Source organism: Balaenoptera borealis, assembly GCF_965194805.1.
Source record: "Balaenoptera borealis genome assembly, chromosome: 11".
Classification (NCBI taxonomy): domain Eukaryota; kingdom Metazoa; phylum Chordata; class Mammalia; order Artiodactyla; family Balaenopteridae; genus Balaenoptera; species Balaenoptera borealis.
Window position 1 is genome coordinate 57,177,792 of NC_138868.1, and position 17,477 is coordinate 57,195,268.

The window sequence follows — 17,477 nt, forward strand, 5'->3', positions numbered from 1 at the left end:
AACACACACACATTTTAATGTTACTGGGCTTTAACACAATAAAGATTTATAAAATTTAGAAGGAAAGGGGACTTCACACTTATTGACTACCTACCACCCCAAACACTAGGCTGTGTACTTTTCATATATTATTAGCTATGGGTTAATTCAATCCCCATAATCCTGGAAAATATTATCACCTCATTTTTACAGATGGGAAAATAAGACTCAAAGAAATTAGGTGGTTTATCTAAGATCACAAAGTTTATAACACAAAGACCTGAGACCTGAAACCAAGAGTGCCTGATTCTAAAGCCCCTGGACTTTCCTATATGCCATGTTGCCATCACTCAAAAAAATTTGAGTAAAAGCTGCTCTTTAGCTTCCCAGGAACTTCCTTAGTAAATCACGTCACTTTCTCACTACTTCTCCACTATGTGTCTAAAACTGTGCTGGGCTCGATTCATCCACTCACCTACACATCACCAAATAGATATCAGGTGCCTGCTATGTCCCAGGCATTATGCTAGGCACTAGGATACACTGATAAGTGAAAAAAAGGTCCTCAAGACTATTCGGGGTCTTTTCTGTTTCCATACAAATTGTGAAATGTTTTATTCTAGTTCTGTGAAAAATGCCGTTGGTAGTTTGATAGGGATTGCATTGAATCTGTAGACTGCTTTGGGTATTATAGTCATTTTCACAATGTTGATTCTTCTAATCCAAGAACATGGTATATCTTTCCATCTGTTTGCATCATCTTTAATTTCTTTCATCAGTGCCTTATAGTTTTCTGCGTACAGGTCTTTTGTCTCCTTAGGTAGGTTTATTCCTAGGGATTTTATTCTTTTTGTTGCAGTGGTAAATGGGAGTGTTTCCTTAACTTCTCTTTCAGATTTTTCCATCATTAGTGTATAGGAATACAAGAGACTTCTGTGCATTAATTTTGTATCCTGCTACTTTACCAAATTCATTGATTAGCTCTAGTAGTTTTCTGGTAGAGTCTTTAGGATTCTCTATGTATAGTATCATGTCATCTGCAAACAGTGACAGCTTTACTTCTTCTTTTCCGATTTGGATTCCTTTTATTTCTTTTCTTCTCTGATTGCTGTGGCTAAAACTTCCAAAACTATGTTGAATAATAGTGGTGAGAGTGGGCAACCTTGTCTTGTTCCTGATCTTAGTGGAAATGGTTTCAGTTTTTCACCACTGAGGACGATGTTTGTTGTGGGTTTGTCATATATGGCCTTTATTATGTTGAGGTAAGTTCCCTCTATGCCTACTTTCTGGAGGGTTTTTATCATACATGGGTGTTGAATTTTGTCGAAAGCTTTCTCTGCATCTATTGAGATGATCATATGGTTTTTCTCCTTCAATCTGTTAATACGGTGTATCACATTGATTGATTTGCGTATATTGAAGAATCCTTGCATTCCTGGGATAAACCCCACTTGATCATGGTGTATGATTCTTTTAATGTGTTGTTGGATTCTGTTTGCTAGTATTTTGTTGAGGATTTTTGCATCTATGTTCATCAGTGATACTGGCCTGTAGTTTTCTTTCTTTGTGACATCTTTGTCTGGTTTTGGTATCAGGGTGATGGTGGCCTCGTAGAATGAGTTGGGGAGTGTTCCTCCCTCTGCAATATTGTGGAAGAGTTTGAGAAGGATAGGTGTTAGCTCTTCTCTAAATGTTTGATAGAATTCGCCTGTGAAGCCATCTGGTCCTGGGCTTTTGTTTGTTGGAAGATTTTTAATCACAGTCTCAATTTCAGTGCTTGTGATTGGTCTGTTTATATTTTCTATTTCTTCCTGGTTCAGCCTCGGAAGGTTGTGTGTTTCTAAGAATTTGTCCAGTTCTTCCAGGTTGTCCATTTTATTGGCATATAGTTGCCTGTAGCAATCTCTCATGATCCTTTGTATTTCTGCAGTGTCAGTTGTTACTTCTCCTTTTTCATTTCTAATTCTATTGATTTGAGTCTTCTCCCTTTTTCTCTTGATGAGTCTGGCTAATGGGTTATCAATTTTGTTTATCTTCTCAAAGAACCAGCTTTTAGTTTCATTGATTTTTGCTATGGTTTCCTTCATTTCTTTTTCATTTATTTCTGACCTGATCTTTATAATTTCTTTCCTTCTGCTGGCTTTGGGGTTTTTTTGTTCTTCTTTCTCTAATTGCTTTAGGTGCAAGGTTAGGTTGTTTATTTGAGATGTTTCCTGTTTCTTAAGGTAGGATTGTATTGCTATAAACTTCCCTCTTAGACCTGCTTTAAGCAGAGTATTTTTAAGGAGTGCAAAACTGAATGACTGCAAGGTGTTCTACTTCGGGAAGTTATGAGAGGAATACATGGTGTGTGTGTGCTGGGGAAGGGAGGTGAAGTGGGATAGCGTGGAGTGATAAAAAAGCCAAGAGATACAGACACAGGCCTCTATTTTGTGATGTAGGCTCAATGCTGAATTATCTAAGATTGGATAATCTACGCCCTAGTCACTCTCATTTTTTGGCTGCTAACCTGTGGGCCTATTCATTTCTCATAATCGATTATACCAGAGGGTTGGTAGGGAAAAGAGGAAGTAAGAATCATAAATCAATTGTGTTGCTCATTGGTTTTGGATAATGCTGGTGTGAAAGGTGGGGATGTGTAGAATCGGTGGCTAAAATGTAATTTTATATCTGTGATTTTGAGGCAGAGTGATAGAGTGGAAGAGAACACAGACTTCAGAGCCAGAGGGAATCAGGTTCTAATATGAACTCTGTCACTTACCAGCCATGTAGCCTTGGGAAATTAATTGGTCTCTTTGCACCCCAGTTTTCTACATGTAGAATGGGAGAAACAATGAGTTTCTTGTCAAGGCTGTTTTGAGACTTAGAGATGAGATGAGAGTGTTTACCTCATACTAACTGGCGGCTAATATTGTTGTTGTTGTTGTTGTTGTTGTTGTTTTTCGGCCATGCCGTGTGCCATGTGGGATCTTAGTTTCCTGACCTGGGGTTGAACCCGTGCTCCCTGCAGTGGAAGCGTGGAGTCTAAACCACTGGACCACCAGGGAAGTCCCCTAATATTGTTTTGGTAACACTGTAATCTGAGAGAAGACAGGAAATACATTCAAAAAGATAACCTTATATACTAAGACGAGGTCATTTAATTTACTGGTAGGTCCTGATCTACATTTTCCTACTGGTGTTTATCTAGAGGCAAGTGAAAAGTACAAGATGGCAAAGTTTAGGTTTGTGAACTTTTTTGAGATAAACATATTTGTCTCAGACTTTTACAATTAATGATATTAAATATATAACTATTCAATACATATTTAAAGAGTCAAATATATTCTTATTTTATATTACTGCCAATTTTGTGAAGGAGAGAAGAGACAAAAAAGGAAAAAGGAAACACGAAGAATAAAAATCAACTGTAGTTGAGGGGTAAAGAAAGAACAGAGGACAAGAAAGGCTAAAGAGAGCAGACAGACAGACAGACAGAGACAAGACAGGTAGAGAAAGAAGAGATGGTTGGAAGAGGACTGACCAAGTGGAGAATCCGCCCAGACCTCTTCAATCCCTCCATAACCTTCCCCTCACTACTTCTATTTGATAGCCAAAGTACTCTAGAGGCTGCTTGATGTTCCAAGCTAGCTCTTCCCTTGCCCGATCATGTCACTACTATTATCTCTTGCCCAACATCTCCCCCCCACTGCAGTCTCCTAATCAGTATTTGATAGGAGACCGGGCACATTGCTATACAGCGCTCTAGGACTCTCAGTAATTTAAAAAAACAAAACAAAACACACCTCCATTTGTATCTGCTTAACTGAGAAGGACACCCTACGATAGAAATGAGGGAGTATGCTTATAGAACATTGGGATCTTCTTTGGGAACGCATTTTTAGAGGTGCCTTTGAGAAATGTTATCATTTTAAGAGATATAAAGAGTGAATGATATAATTTAAGAAAATATACCAAAGGATAAATGAAATTAAATCAAGGGAAAAACCGCAGACTCTGAGGTGACTAACCCCAATTTATTTAATGTCTTTTCTTACTGTGTGCTGAGGGCTGTCTTCATTATCCCTCATGTAGAAGGGCTTGAGTGCTAATGGATAATTAATGACAAAGACTGGTATGTCACCACAGTGCTTCACCAGGTACTTTTCATGTTCAGTGTGTAGATCAGCACCCCACTGTAATGAGAAAAAAGAAATTATCAAAGGAGAAGACAGAGCTGAAATATACAATGCAGGACCTAAAAATAATCTGTATCAGTGCCAAGGGCTTCTTCTCCCTGAGGATCAGGGATGTGTGGAGCTGTCTGCTGAGGTTACACAGATAAATAAACTAGAGAGAGATGTGTTAACAAGAGCATCCAAAGGCCTGGAATGATGAAAGCTGAAACTAGTAAACACTATGCTTTCTGTGCCCCATCTCAGGGAGCAGCATTTAGCAGATAAATAGCATCTGTAGGAAAACACAGTATACTTTCCATGGTGTATAAAAGCTGATTCAGAATCATAATTTTTATTAATATTGCCAAGAGCTTCTTCTACAGTTACTGTCCCTAAGTTTCAGGAAATTAAATGACGAAAGATAATATTCCTAATATTGAGTCTATCTCTGGCTAGATGGCTTCTCCCAGTGACTTTTTTCTTTTTTTGATAAAAGAGTCAACTAATATATCAGATGCTCTTTGATGAATATTTAATAACACTGTTCATCTATTTATTCAGCAAATACTAATGTGCCTATTAAACCCCAAGTACCATGCTAGGTACTGGAAACTGGTAAAAAAAACAAAATCCCTGAGTTCATGAAGCTTCCAGGATGGGAGACAAACATTAAACAGAAAATTATACAAAGAAGTCAGTTGATTATAAATATAACAAGCACAGGGCACTCGTAACTTAAAGAGAGCATCTGCCTTAACTGGGAATGGAGCTGGTGTAAGGAATAGTTTGAAGACAAAGTATTACATTCTTAACATTATCTCACTATTCCCACTTGTCTGGCAATATCTTATAGGAAAGAAGCACTGGCATAGGAACGAGGAGACTTGCTTCTAACATTATGTGCATGTCTACTGATAAATCATGTGGCTTTTCCAGACCTATATCCTTACCCATAAAATAAAGGAGTTCTGGGAAAAAACAAAAACACACAAAACTCAGTGTTTTTCAAAGTGGATCACAAATCAGAAGCCTCTATAAAGTTCAACGGAAAAAGAAACCTGTTTAATGTGTTGCCTAAACTTACTTGATCACATAACCTCTTCTGTCAACTGTTAACATCATTCAGAATATACTTCGGGAAACACTGAACTAGTTGATTTCTATACTGATATTCTATGATTACCATTCTTTCTAAGGAATTTCATCTTCCTAAACTTGGGAAACTTCTTTATAACCCTTTTGTCACTTCTATTCCAAATGATATGATTCTACTTCAAAATTATTTTTCATTCTAAATATTTCAACGAGGTTAGGCAAACATCAAAAAAAAAGCCAATGTACAGATATGCAAATACTACACACTGCTAGTAAGAGAAATAAGGTTATTTTAAAGGATTCTTAATGAAATCATATAAATATGAGAAACATATTTTCATACATACATACATATATATATATAAATACTACCTCTGGAGTGAAGGTGAAGTTCTGGGATGCCTGCTTTAAGATCTCCACTGCCTCAGTATAAGAAATGCTGGAGAGAAACAGGGTAAAAGCAGAGAAAGGTTAATACAATGGGCTGCTGTTAACTAGTGCATCTGAAAACTGTGAAAGGCCTGTTCTCATACAGTCTTTGAGATCATATATGAGTATCAAATGATTGTAAAAATGATTATTGAGTAATCAGGAATTAAGGTTGACCTATGAGAGTCTGATCAGCATGAAGAGAAATGGCCATTCAATAATCCCACTCCTGATCCACTTGCAGTATACACAGAGAAGCTAGTCACTTATGCAAATAAAGATTTTCTCTGAATTCATGTTATGCTAATGCCCTAAAAGGTGTGAAATACTGAGGCTAAAAGAGCAAAACTCTCTCTCTAAAGATGTCATTCATTCATCCAACATATACTGAGCACTTACTATGTGCTAGGTATCATTCTAGGCACTGGAGATACAGTAAATAAAAACAAAGCCCCTGCCTTTATGGAGTCGCTATCCGTGTGTGTGTGTGTGTGTGTGTGTGTGTGTGTGTGTGTGTGTGTACATGCACAACGGGGGTAAGAAACATAAACAAATAAACAGAAATAAGCCAAGGAGCTATTGGTGCTATGAAGAAAAACAAGGCAAGATAAAAAGACAGAGGGTAATAAGGTTAACAGCTGATCTTTCAGCAGAAACTCTGCAAGCCAGAAGGGAGTGGCAGGATATACTTAAAGTGATGAAGGAGAAAAACCTACAACCAAGGTTACTCTACCCAGCAAGGATCTCATGGAGATTTGATGGAGAAATTAAAACCTTTACAGACAAGCAAAAGCTGAGAGAGTTCAGCACCACCAAACCAGCTTTACAACAAATGCTAAAGGAACTTCTCTAGGCAGTAAACACAAGAGAAGGAAAACACCTACAATAACAAACCCAAAACATTTAAGAAAATGGGAATAGGAACATACATATCGATAATTACCTTAAATGTAAATGGATTAAATGCTCCCACCAAAAGACACAGACTGGCTGAATGGATACAAAAACAAGACCCATATATATGCTGTCTACAAGAGACCCACTTCAGACCTAGAGACACATACAGACTGAAAGTGAGGGGATGGAAAAAGATATTCCATGCAAATGGAAATCAAAAGAAAGCTGGAGTAGCAATGCTCATATCAGACAAAATAGACTTTAAAATAAAGACTATTACAAGAGACAAGGAAGGACACTATATAATGATCAAGGGATCGATCCAAGAGGAAGGTATAACAATTGTAAATATTTATGCACCCAACATAGGAGCACCTCAATACATAAGGCAAATACTAACAGCCATAAAAGGGGAAATCGACAGCAACACAATCATAGTAGGGGACTTTAACATCCCACTTTCACCAATGGACAGATCATCCAAAATGAAAATAAATAAGGAAACAGAAGCTTTAAATGATACATTAAACAAGATGGACTTAATTGATATTTATAGGACATTCCACCCAAAAACAACAGAATACACATTTTTCTCAAGTGCTCATGGAACATTCTCCAGGATAGATCATATCTTGGGTCACAAATCAAGCCTTGGTAAATTTAAGAAAATTGAAATCGTATCAAGTATCTTTTCCGACCACAACGCTATGAGACTAGATATCAATTACAGGAAAAGATCTGTAAAAAATACAAACACATGGAGGCTACACAATACACTACTTAATAACGAAGTGATCACTGAAGAAATCAAAGGGGAAATCAAAAAATACCTAGAAACAAATGACAATGGAGACACGACGACCCAAAACCTATGGGATGCAGCAAAAGCAGTTCTAAGAGGGAAGTTTATAGCAATACAAGCCTACATCAAGAAACAGGAAACATCTCGAATAAACAACCTAACCTTGCACCTAAAGCAATTAGAGAAAGAAGAACAAAAAAACCCCAAAGCTAGCAGAAGGAAAGAAATCATTAAGATCAGATCAGAAATAAATGAAAAAGGGCTTCCCTGGTGGCACAGTGGTTAAGAATCCACCTGCTAATGCAGGGGACACGGGTTCGAGCCCTGGTCTGGGAAGATCCCACATAAATAAATAAATAAAATAAATAACTAAAAAAAAAAGAAATAAATGAAAAAGAAATGAAGGAAACAATAGCAAAAATCCATGAAACTAAAAGCTGGTTCTTCGAGAAGATAAACAAAACTGATAAACCATTAGCCAGACTCATCAAGAGAAAAAGGGAGAAGACTCAAATCAATAGAATTAGAAATGAAAAAGGAGAAGTAACCACTGACACTGCAGAAATACAAACGATCATGAGAGATTACTACAAGCAACTCTATGCCAATAAAAGGGACAACCTGGGGCTTCCCTGGCGGCGCAGTGGTTGAGAGTCCCTCCTGCCAATGCGGGGGACGCGGGTTCGAGCCCTGGTCTGGGAGGATCCCACATGCCGCGGAGCAACTGGGCCCGTGAGCCACAACTACTGAGCCTGCGCGTCTGGAGCGTGTGCTCCACAACAAGAGAGGCCGCGATAGTGAGAGGCCCGCGCACCGCGATGAAGAGTGGCCCCCGCTCGCCGCAACTGGAGAAAGCCCTCGCACAGAAATGAAGACCCAACACAGCCAAAAATAAATATAAATAAATTAATAAAAAAAGGGACAACCTGGAAGAAATGGACAGATTCTTAGAAATGCACAACCTACCGAGACTGAACCAGGAAGAAATAGAAAATATGAACAGACCAATCACAAGCACTGAAATTGAAACTGTGATTAAAAATCTTCCAACAAACAAAAGCCCAGGACCAGATGGCTTCACAGGCGAATTCTATCAAACATTTAGAGAAGAGCTAACACCTATCCTTCTCAAACTCTTCCACAATATTGCAGAGGGAGGAACATTCCCCAACTCATTCTACGAGGCCACCATCACCCTGATACCAAAACCAGACAAAGATGTCACAAAGAAAGAAAACTACAGGCCAGTATCACTGATGAACATAGATGCAAAAATCCTCAACAAAATACTAGCAAACAGAATCCAACAGCACATTAAAAGGATTATACACCATGATCAAGTGGGGTTTATTCCAGGAATGCAAGGATTCTTCAATATACGCAAATCAATCAACGTGATACATCATATTTACAAACTGAAGGAGAAAAACCATATGATCATCTCAATAGATGCAGAGAAAGCTTTCGACAAAATTCAACACCCGTTTATGATAAAAGCCCTGCAGAAAGTAGGCATAGAGGGAACTTTCCTCAACATAATAAAGGTCATATATGACAAACCCACAGCCAACATTGTCCTCAATGGTGAAAAACTGAAACCATTTCCACTAAGATCAGGAACAAGACAAGGTTGCCCACTCTCACCACTATTATTCAACATAGTTTTGGAAGTGTTAGCCATAGCAATCAGAGAAGAAAAAGAAATAAAAGGAATCCAAATCGGAAAAGAAGAAGTAAAGCTGTCACTGTTTGAAGATGACATGATACTATACATAGAGAATCCTAAAACTGCCACCAGAAAACTACTAGAGCTAATCAATGAATTTGGTAAAGTAGCAGGATACAAAATTAATGCACAGAAATCTCTTGCATTCCTATATACTAATGATGAAAAATCTGAAAGTGAAATTAAGAAAACACTCCCGTTTACCATTGCAACAAAAAGAATAAAATATCTAGGAATAAACCTACCTAAGGAGACAAAAGACCTGTATGCAGAAAATTATAAGACACTGATGAAAGAAATTAAAGATGATACAAATAGATGGGGAGATATACCATGTTCTTGGATTGGAAGAATCAACATTGTGAAAATGACTCTACTACCCAAAGCAATCTACAGATTCAATGCAATCCCTATCAAACTACCACTGGCATTTTTCACAGAACTAGAACAAAAAATTTCACGATTTGTATGGAGACACAAAAGACCCCGAATAGCCAAAGCAATCTTGAGAACGAAAAATGGAGCTGGAGGAATCAGGCTCCCTGACTTCAGACTATATTACAAAGCTACAGTAATCAAGACAGTGTGGTACTGGCACAAAAACAGAAATATAGATCAATGGAACAGGATAGAAAGCCCACCGATAAACCCATGCACATATGGTCACCTTATCTTTGATAAAGAAGGCAAGCATATACAGTGGAGAAAAGACAGCCTCTTCAATAAGTGGTGCTGGGAAAATTGGACAGGTACATGTAAAAGTATGAAATTAGAACACTCCCTGACACCATACACAAAAATAAACTCAAAATGGATTAAAGACCTAAGTGTAAAGCCAGACACTATCAAACTCTTAGAGGAAAACATAGGCAGAACACTCTATGACATACATCACAGCAAGATTCTTTTTGACCCAGCTCCTAGAGAAATGGAAATAAAAACAAAAATAAACAAATGGGACCTAATGAAACTTAAAAGCTTTTGCACAGCAAAGGAAACCATAAACAAGACCAAAAGACAACCCTCAGAATGGGAGAAAATATTTGCAAATGAAGCAACTGACAAAGGATTAATCTCCAAGATTTACAAGCAGCTCATGCAGCTCAATAACAAAAAAACAAACAACCCAATCCAAAAATGGGCAGAAGACCTAAATAGACATTTCTCCAAAGAAGATATACAGATTGCCAACAAACACATGAAAGAATGCTCAACATCCTTAATCATTAGAGAAATGCAAATCAAAACTACAATGAGGTATCATCTCACACCGGTCAGAATGGCCATCATCAAAAAATCTACAAACAATAAATGCTGGAGAGGGTGTGGAGAAAAGGGAACACTCTTGCACTGTTGGTGGGAATGTAAATTGATACAGCCACTATGGAGAACAGTATGGAGGTTCCTTCAAAAACTAAAAATAGAACTACCATACGACCCAGCAATCCCACTACTCGGCATATACCCTGAGAAAACCAGAATTCAAAAAGAGTCATGTACCAAAATGTTCATTGCAGCTCTATTTACAATAGCCAGGACATGGAAGCAACCTAAGTGTCCATCATCGGATGAATGGATAAAGAAGATGTGGCACATATATACAATGGAATATTACTCAGCCATAAAAAGAAATGAAATGGAGGTATTTGTAGTGAGGTGGATGGAGTTAGAGTCTGTCATACAGAGTGAAGTAAGTCAGAAAGAGAAAAAGAAATACAGTATGCTAACACATATATATGGAATCTAAGGAAAAAAAAAATGTCATGAAGAACCTAGTGGCAAGATGGGAATAAAGACACAGACCTACTAAAGAATGGACTTGAGGATATGGGGAAGGGGAGGGGTGAGATGTGACAGGGTGAGAGAGTGTCATGGACATATATACACTACCAAATGTAAAATAGATAGCTAGTGGGAAGCAGCCGCATAGCACAGGGAGATCAGCTCGGTGCTTTGTGACCGCCTCGGGGGGTGGGATGGGGAGGGTGGGAGGGAGGGAGATGCGGGAGGGAGGAGATATGGGAACGTGTGTATATGTGTAGGTGATTCATGTTGTTATAAAGCAGAAAATAACACACCACTGTGAAGCAATTATACTTCAATAAAGATGTTTAAAAAAAAAAAAAAGACAGAGGGTATTTGGGGGTGCTGTTTTAGATAAGATGGTCAAGAAAGGCCTTACTGAATTGGTGATATTTGAACAGAAACCTGCCTGAAGTCAGGAAATGAGCCATATAAATACCTAAGGGAAAGTATTCCAGGTAAAAGGAACAGTGAGTACAAAAGCCTGAAGTGAGGAACAGTTTGGCTCATTCAAGGAACAAAAAATTCAGTGTGACTGGAGCATATTGAACAAGGAGAAGAATGCCAGGAAATCAGATTGGAAAGGTAGTCAGAGGTCAGATCCTATGAACTCTTTGAGGCCATCGTAAGGCTTTTGTAATATATTCTAGTATTGTACGACTGTTTAGGAAAAATATCATTTTTGGTTACCTCAGTAAGAAACCATCATGCCTAAAGCAAGCCAAACCAAGAATTTGTTTTAACAGTTTGGATAGGTGATATATGCACATAGTTTAAAAAAAAAAACTCAAGGTGAATAAAAGAGTATACATCTTTCTTCCATCCCTGTCCCATAGATACCTAGTTCCTCTCCTCACACACAATTACTGTTATTGGTTTCTTGTGTCTCCTTCGAGGGTTTTATGCATCTATAAGCAAATATTAATACTCAATCTCCCCTTTTTTACAGATGGCAGCCATAGCATACATATCATACACACTCTTTTACACCTTTTCTTACTCAATAATATACGTTGCAGATCTTTACATACCAGTATATGAAGAACTTCTTCACTTTTTGAGCTACTACATAACATTCCACTTTGTGGATGTATCCTAATTAGTTTAACCAGTCATCTATTGATGGATATTTCAGCTGTTTCCAATCTTTTGCTATTATAAATCATGACTACATATACCTAATTTATGCTCATACTGATTTTGCACATGGGAAAAATGGAATTGTTGGATTCAAGAGTATTTGCATTTGCAGTTTTCATAATTTTGAAAGACACTGCCAAAGATATCGTTCTCCTTTTACAGGGTTATTCCAATTTATGCCCACCAATAGTATATGAAAATGTCAGTTTCTCTATGTTCTCTGCAACAGTATTCTGCATGATTAAAAGCAAAAATCTACAAACTTTCTGAAGGACTCTGAGTTAAAAAATAACCTAAGAAACGTATTCTCTGAAGCAAAAATGAAGTTCACATCTATAATAACTAACTGGAAAGAGTTGTGTCAGAGAGTACAAATAAAGCCCCCAAAGCTATGTTTTGAGTGATAGGTTTTTTAGAAGATGGAAATTCTATTCCAACTAAAATCTAGTATTAAATAACAGATAATTTCTAAGGTAAGAATGGTGTTGGTGTTGATAGTAGTAATAATTTTTAAATGAGCATTTTACAGAAGGGAAACTGAAGCTTAGAGAGGATCAATAACTTGCCAAAAATCACTCATGTAAGTAAGAAGTAAACCTTGATGTGCTGACTCCAGAGTCTAAGCTTTTAACTGCTGAGATAATGCCTAAACCACGTGGAGTTTCATACGTTCTATCAAAGTAAAAGATAATGGGCTCTGGGTTCTCCCTTTGACTCTACCACTTAGTAACTATGTAAATCACTTCACCTCAATGAGAGCATTTTATAAATTTTTGTATTTTATACAAAACTCTAAAAATACAAACATTAAAAAATTAAGTATTTGTACTTATAAGATAAGGAGACTGGGCTATATTAAGCTCTTGTCTGCTTAGAAATTCTATTGTTCTATTCCATCAATTACTTGATATGATCTACTCATTATACTGAGAAATATAAGAGCAGTAAAAATGGGAAGCACTAGAATTTTGTGCCATTGATACGTTACAGTTACATTATTAAGAAAAAAAGGACTCTCATGTCTAAATATCTCTTGTTATTCTAGATGTTCTGCCCCACATTCCTCCCATACCTTAAGTTGAGGCAGAACTTTCAAGTTCAAATTACAGTTCTGACACTGGATATCCTTAATGGCCTTCATCAACTCTCTACTAACTTTTCTTGGTATGTACAGGGAATAATATTTCTTCTCCTTCCCAGAAACTATTTCCAAAGTGCTTTGAGGAAAGAATACATTGTGATATTGCGTGATACAATATCAAACTACCTTCATATTTCAAATTTTTTGTTGTTGAATGAAGAAAATTATTCTGAAACTGTTGGAGTACAACTGCTAAGTTACAGAGATTATTATTAGCATTCTTTGCCTCAAATTCACACAAATAAATGAAGAGCAACTAAAAAGGTAAGTACTCTATATTTTTAAAGCCTTAATACTATAAAGAAAATGTAAAATAAGTGTGTTCTATTTCTGCTTGATAAAGGCTAAATTCAAAGACTACACAAGTCCTTTAAATAATATACTTTCATATAAAACAATTATAACAAGTACTCAAGAACACTGAAATCTATTTATTCAAAAGAATGTAAGTCATATGGTATCTTGCGTGTGGGTGTGCGCATGTATGTATGTGTATTTTGGGGGGTGCATCTTGATTCTAATTCATCATGCTTAGGTCTACTCTCATATTCTCTCATGGCTTTTAAAATCTCTGGTTTCAAAGACTACAAACCCCCTCCATCTCTGGTACCCTCCACCCTGAGAATCCTCAGTATCATGTAATTTACGTACATCCTCGGATGTTCAGTCCCCTCTGTTTCTAGCCCCTGGAACTTCTCATCTATTCTAGTGAACTCAACAATGCATTTAAAAGGATTTAATAATACTTTAACTAGCATTTTTAGATGTTTTGTAGCAGGAGGGTTTTCAAGTTATCTAGTCTTTGACATATTGCTTAAGCAGCATTTGAACATTTCACCAAAATAAGACAGACAAGTTATCACTTCATAGATGAGAAAACTGAAGCTCAGAAAGGTTAAAGATTTACTATTAGTCAAATTCGTAGTTGTAATTAAATAATTATTCATGCAAATATTTAACTATTCATCTTTTTCTCTAGATGCTAAACTCCATAAAAGGACTAATCCATGCCTATTTTCACTACTGAATCCTCAATGACTAGCACAGTGCCTAACTCATAGAAGGTAGTCAATAAATATTTGTTGAAAAATATGAATTCACTCATTAATGGCTAATAAGTGGTAGAGCCAGGACTAGAATCCAGGTCCTCTGAAACATAGTTCACTATACTCAGTGCATAAGTAAAACAAACAAGCCTCTGACCATGCGGAGGTGACAACACCAAAAAAAAAAAAAAAAAAATCACACATATAAATTTAATCCACAACTATGATTAGTGCTGTGTGGAATGGATAATGGTGATAGCAATGACTGATACGGCACAGCCCATGTTCCCATCCTCGGTATTTTACAGACATGGATTCTGAAGCACAACAGTTAGATGATACATAAGGGTCATAAAGATAGTGGGGGAGCTACAACTACTCTAGCATTAATTCCAGTGCCCTTTCAGATATATGACATACACTGGTTGAAAGCATGAGCTTTGAAATCAGATGACCATGAGTTTGAATCCCCACTTCATCTTTTACTCCCCTAATTTCTTTTGAGTTGATTCTTCATCTACAGAAGGGCAACAATAACTACTCACAGAGTTGTTGTGACGATAAAATGAAATACAATGTATTTAAAGTTTATCGCTGTGTGGCACATAGTAAATATTCAATAAATGGTGGATATTTTACCCCCATCTTAGATCTTATTCACTAGATAGAAGTTGGATAACTTCTCTTAAGATCTCCCTAGTTTTCTGTTACCAGTACAGATTCCTTGGGATGCCTAATTTACTTCTTTCCTTACCTACTTAATTACAACTTTTATCAATATGCTTATGTCCAGAACCCTCCTGTAGACTCTAGGCCCATACACTCAAACTGCCTACTCAACATGTACAACTGGATGTCTGAAAAGTATCTCAATCTTAACATGGCACCTCATGATGATGAGCCTGATATCACCCCTCTCTCTCCACACCCTCCCCCACTACTCTATGGCTTCCCCCATCTCTGTTAATAGCAACTCCATTTCTACAGCTGTGTAAGTCAAAAGCCTTGAAGTCACTCTTAACTCTCCTTCTCTCTCTTTTTCACTCTCAGTAAATCCTGTTTGCTGTACCTTTAAAATATATCCAGAATAGGACAATTTTGCCTAACTCCACTGTTACCATCCTGGTCTGTGATGGTTAATTTTATGTATCAAGTTGGCTGGGCTACAGTACTCAGATATTTGGTCAAACATTCAGGGTATTTCTGAGATGGTGTTTTTTTGGATGAGGTTAACATTTAAATCAGTGGATCCTGAGTAAAGAAGATTACCCTCCAGAACAACATCCAACCAGCTGAAGGCCTTGCTAGAACAAAGACTGGCCTCCTCCAAGAAAGAAGGAATCTTCCAGCAGACTGCCTTTGACTTGGCTCCTCCTTGAGTCTCCAGCCTGCTGGACCACTCCAACAGATTTTTAACTTGCCCAGCCTCTACAATTGTGTGAGCTAATTCCTTAAAATAAATCTTTATATACACACATCATGTTGGTCTTGTTTCTCTGGAGAACCCTAACTTACACAAGGTTCAAACCACCATCTACTTGCACCTAGATGACTGTAACAATCTCCTACTTGCTTTGCTGCTCTCACTCTTGTCCTACTACAGCCTATTCTCAACAGATAGCCAGAGCGATCCTATTAAATCCAATTGAGATCTTGTCAGATCTCTGCACAGAACCCTTCAACAGCTTCCCCACCTCACCCAAGTAAAAATCCAAACTCTTCACAGTGCCCTACAAGGCCCCACCTGATTTCCCCACCTCCCTCATCCTTTCTTACTTTATCTTCGTATCCTCTTCCCTTACTCACTCTTCACTATTACTTGAACATGTCAGGCATGCTCCAACCTCAGGGTCTTTGTACTTGTTATTCCCTCTGCCTGGAATATTCTTTTCCCACTTACCCATATAACTAGTTCTCTTACTTTACTTTCTTGAGATCTTTACTCAAAAATCATCTCAGTGAGATCTTCCCTGCCATGCTATCTAAAATTTCCACCTCCTCATTCTTCCTTTATCTTATCGTCTTTCTCTTCTCTGGTTTTTTTTCCCCATAAGTATTACTCATTTTCACAGACTGTATGTTTCACTTATTTATCTTGTCTCTTGGCTATTATTACCTCCACCAGAAATATAAGCTCAGTAAAGGCATGGAATTTTATCTGCTTTGTCCACTGTTTTTAAACAGTTTTTAGATTTTAGGACAATGCCTGGCACATAGTAAACATTCAATATACATTTAAGTGAAAGGAAAAGTCTCAAAAGCCTTCACTTGTACTTCATTGCCCTTCGGTTCTCTATCACAGGGCTCCTATTTCCTCCTTTTCTGATCCCACAGCTGCTGCCTTGTTACTGGGTCAGGCTCAATGACTCATCATTTTTAACTGGTAGCCTGAAGGTCTAGGCTGATAACTGATATTCTCAGCTCAGTCAAGTCTGCCAGGTTTTTCTTATTCCCCTTCTCAAGGACAGGTTGAATTCTTTATTCTCTTAGAAGAAAAACTTCCCAAACTTAAGATAGCAAGGGAAAAATGATACTAACTTATGTTCAGAGACAATTTTCTTTTCTTCAGATTATCAAACTTACTTCCTCTACACATTGTAAATACCCTGAATACTAAGTCTTATATGAATTATTTGTACTGCATATAAGAAGTTGCTTGTTGTTTTTTCCATATCAATATGTGTTTCATAATAAACTGTGAAAAGAATAGCCTATCTGATTAATATGGTTGGTTGAATAAACAACCAGTCCAATATCAAGTTCTACTTGAACAGGATTATAGTGGAAATGAAGCAATAATGTACGTGCTATATTTAAAATACAGATCTTTAGGTTTTAAAATAGTGGCTAAAAAAACAATTCAGAATACATTTTCAGATTTTAGCAAGCGAAGGTAAAGAAAAAGAAGGAAGACTGAAATAGAGAAAAACAGAGGGAAAGACATTACATGTATCTATCTTAAAAGCATGTTTTTTAATCAAGCCAGATTTTGATTACTAAAGAATTAGTCTGAATTGTAGGAATATAGTTAATAATTACTATGATCATTATCTTGCTATGATTTATTCATTTATTTATTCATGAAACACTGATTATCAACTATGAACCAGACATAAGAGCTATAAAAATAATTAAAATACGGTTTTTCCTTGAGTCTAGGGAGTGTGATAAGCAGATATACAAACAAAAAAATTTAATACAGTGTGATAAATACGATGATAAATTATGAATAAAGTTCAGAGAAAGTATAATATCTACTTAC

The 17,477-nt window shown here is 37.1% G+C and overlaps 1 protein-coding gene and 1 long non-coding RNA gene across 10 annotated transcripts in view; both read right to left on the bottom strand.

The window, feature by feature from the left end:
- The window catches only part of NARS2 (asparaginyl-tRNA synthetase 2, mitochondrial), a 144,405-nt gene that overhangs the window by 21,191 nt on the left and 105,737 nt on the right, over nucleotides 1-17,477 (bottom strand). For 8 of the 9 annotated variants that reach the window (XR_014231775.1, XR_014231776.1, XM_082343369.1 and 5 more), the window contains 2 exons: nucleotides 5,604-5,670; nucleotides 4,017-4,154 (listed from right to left, as the gene is read on the bottom strand). Coding sequence is in view for 7 of the 9 variants with exons in the window: in XM_082343369.1 (XP_082199495.1) it covers nucleotides 4,017-4,154; nucleotides 5,604-5,670 (205 nt within the window). In the remaining 2 variants the exon portion in view is untranslated. The remainder of the gene's footprint in view (nucleotides 1-4,016; nucleotides 4,155-5,603; nucleotides 5,671-17,477) is intronic. The other variant, XM_082343373.1, reaches the window with a different exon arrangement.
- Nucleotides 7,294-17,463, bottom strand: LOC309606395. The gene is made up of 2 exons (XR_014231804.1): nucleotides 8,286-17,463; nucleotides 7,294-7,980 (listed from the first exon to the last, which is right to left on the bottom strand). It is a non-coding gene; the product is annotated as an uncharacterized lncRNA (long non-coding RNA).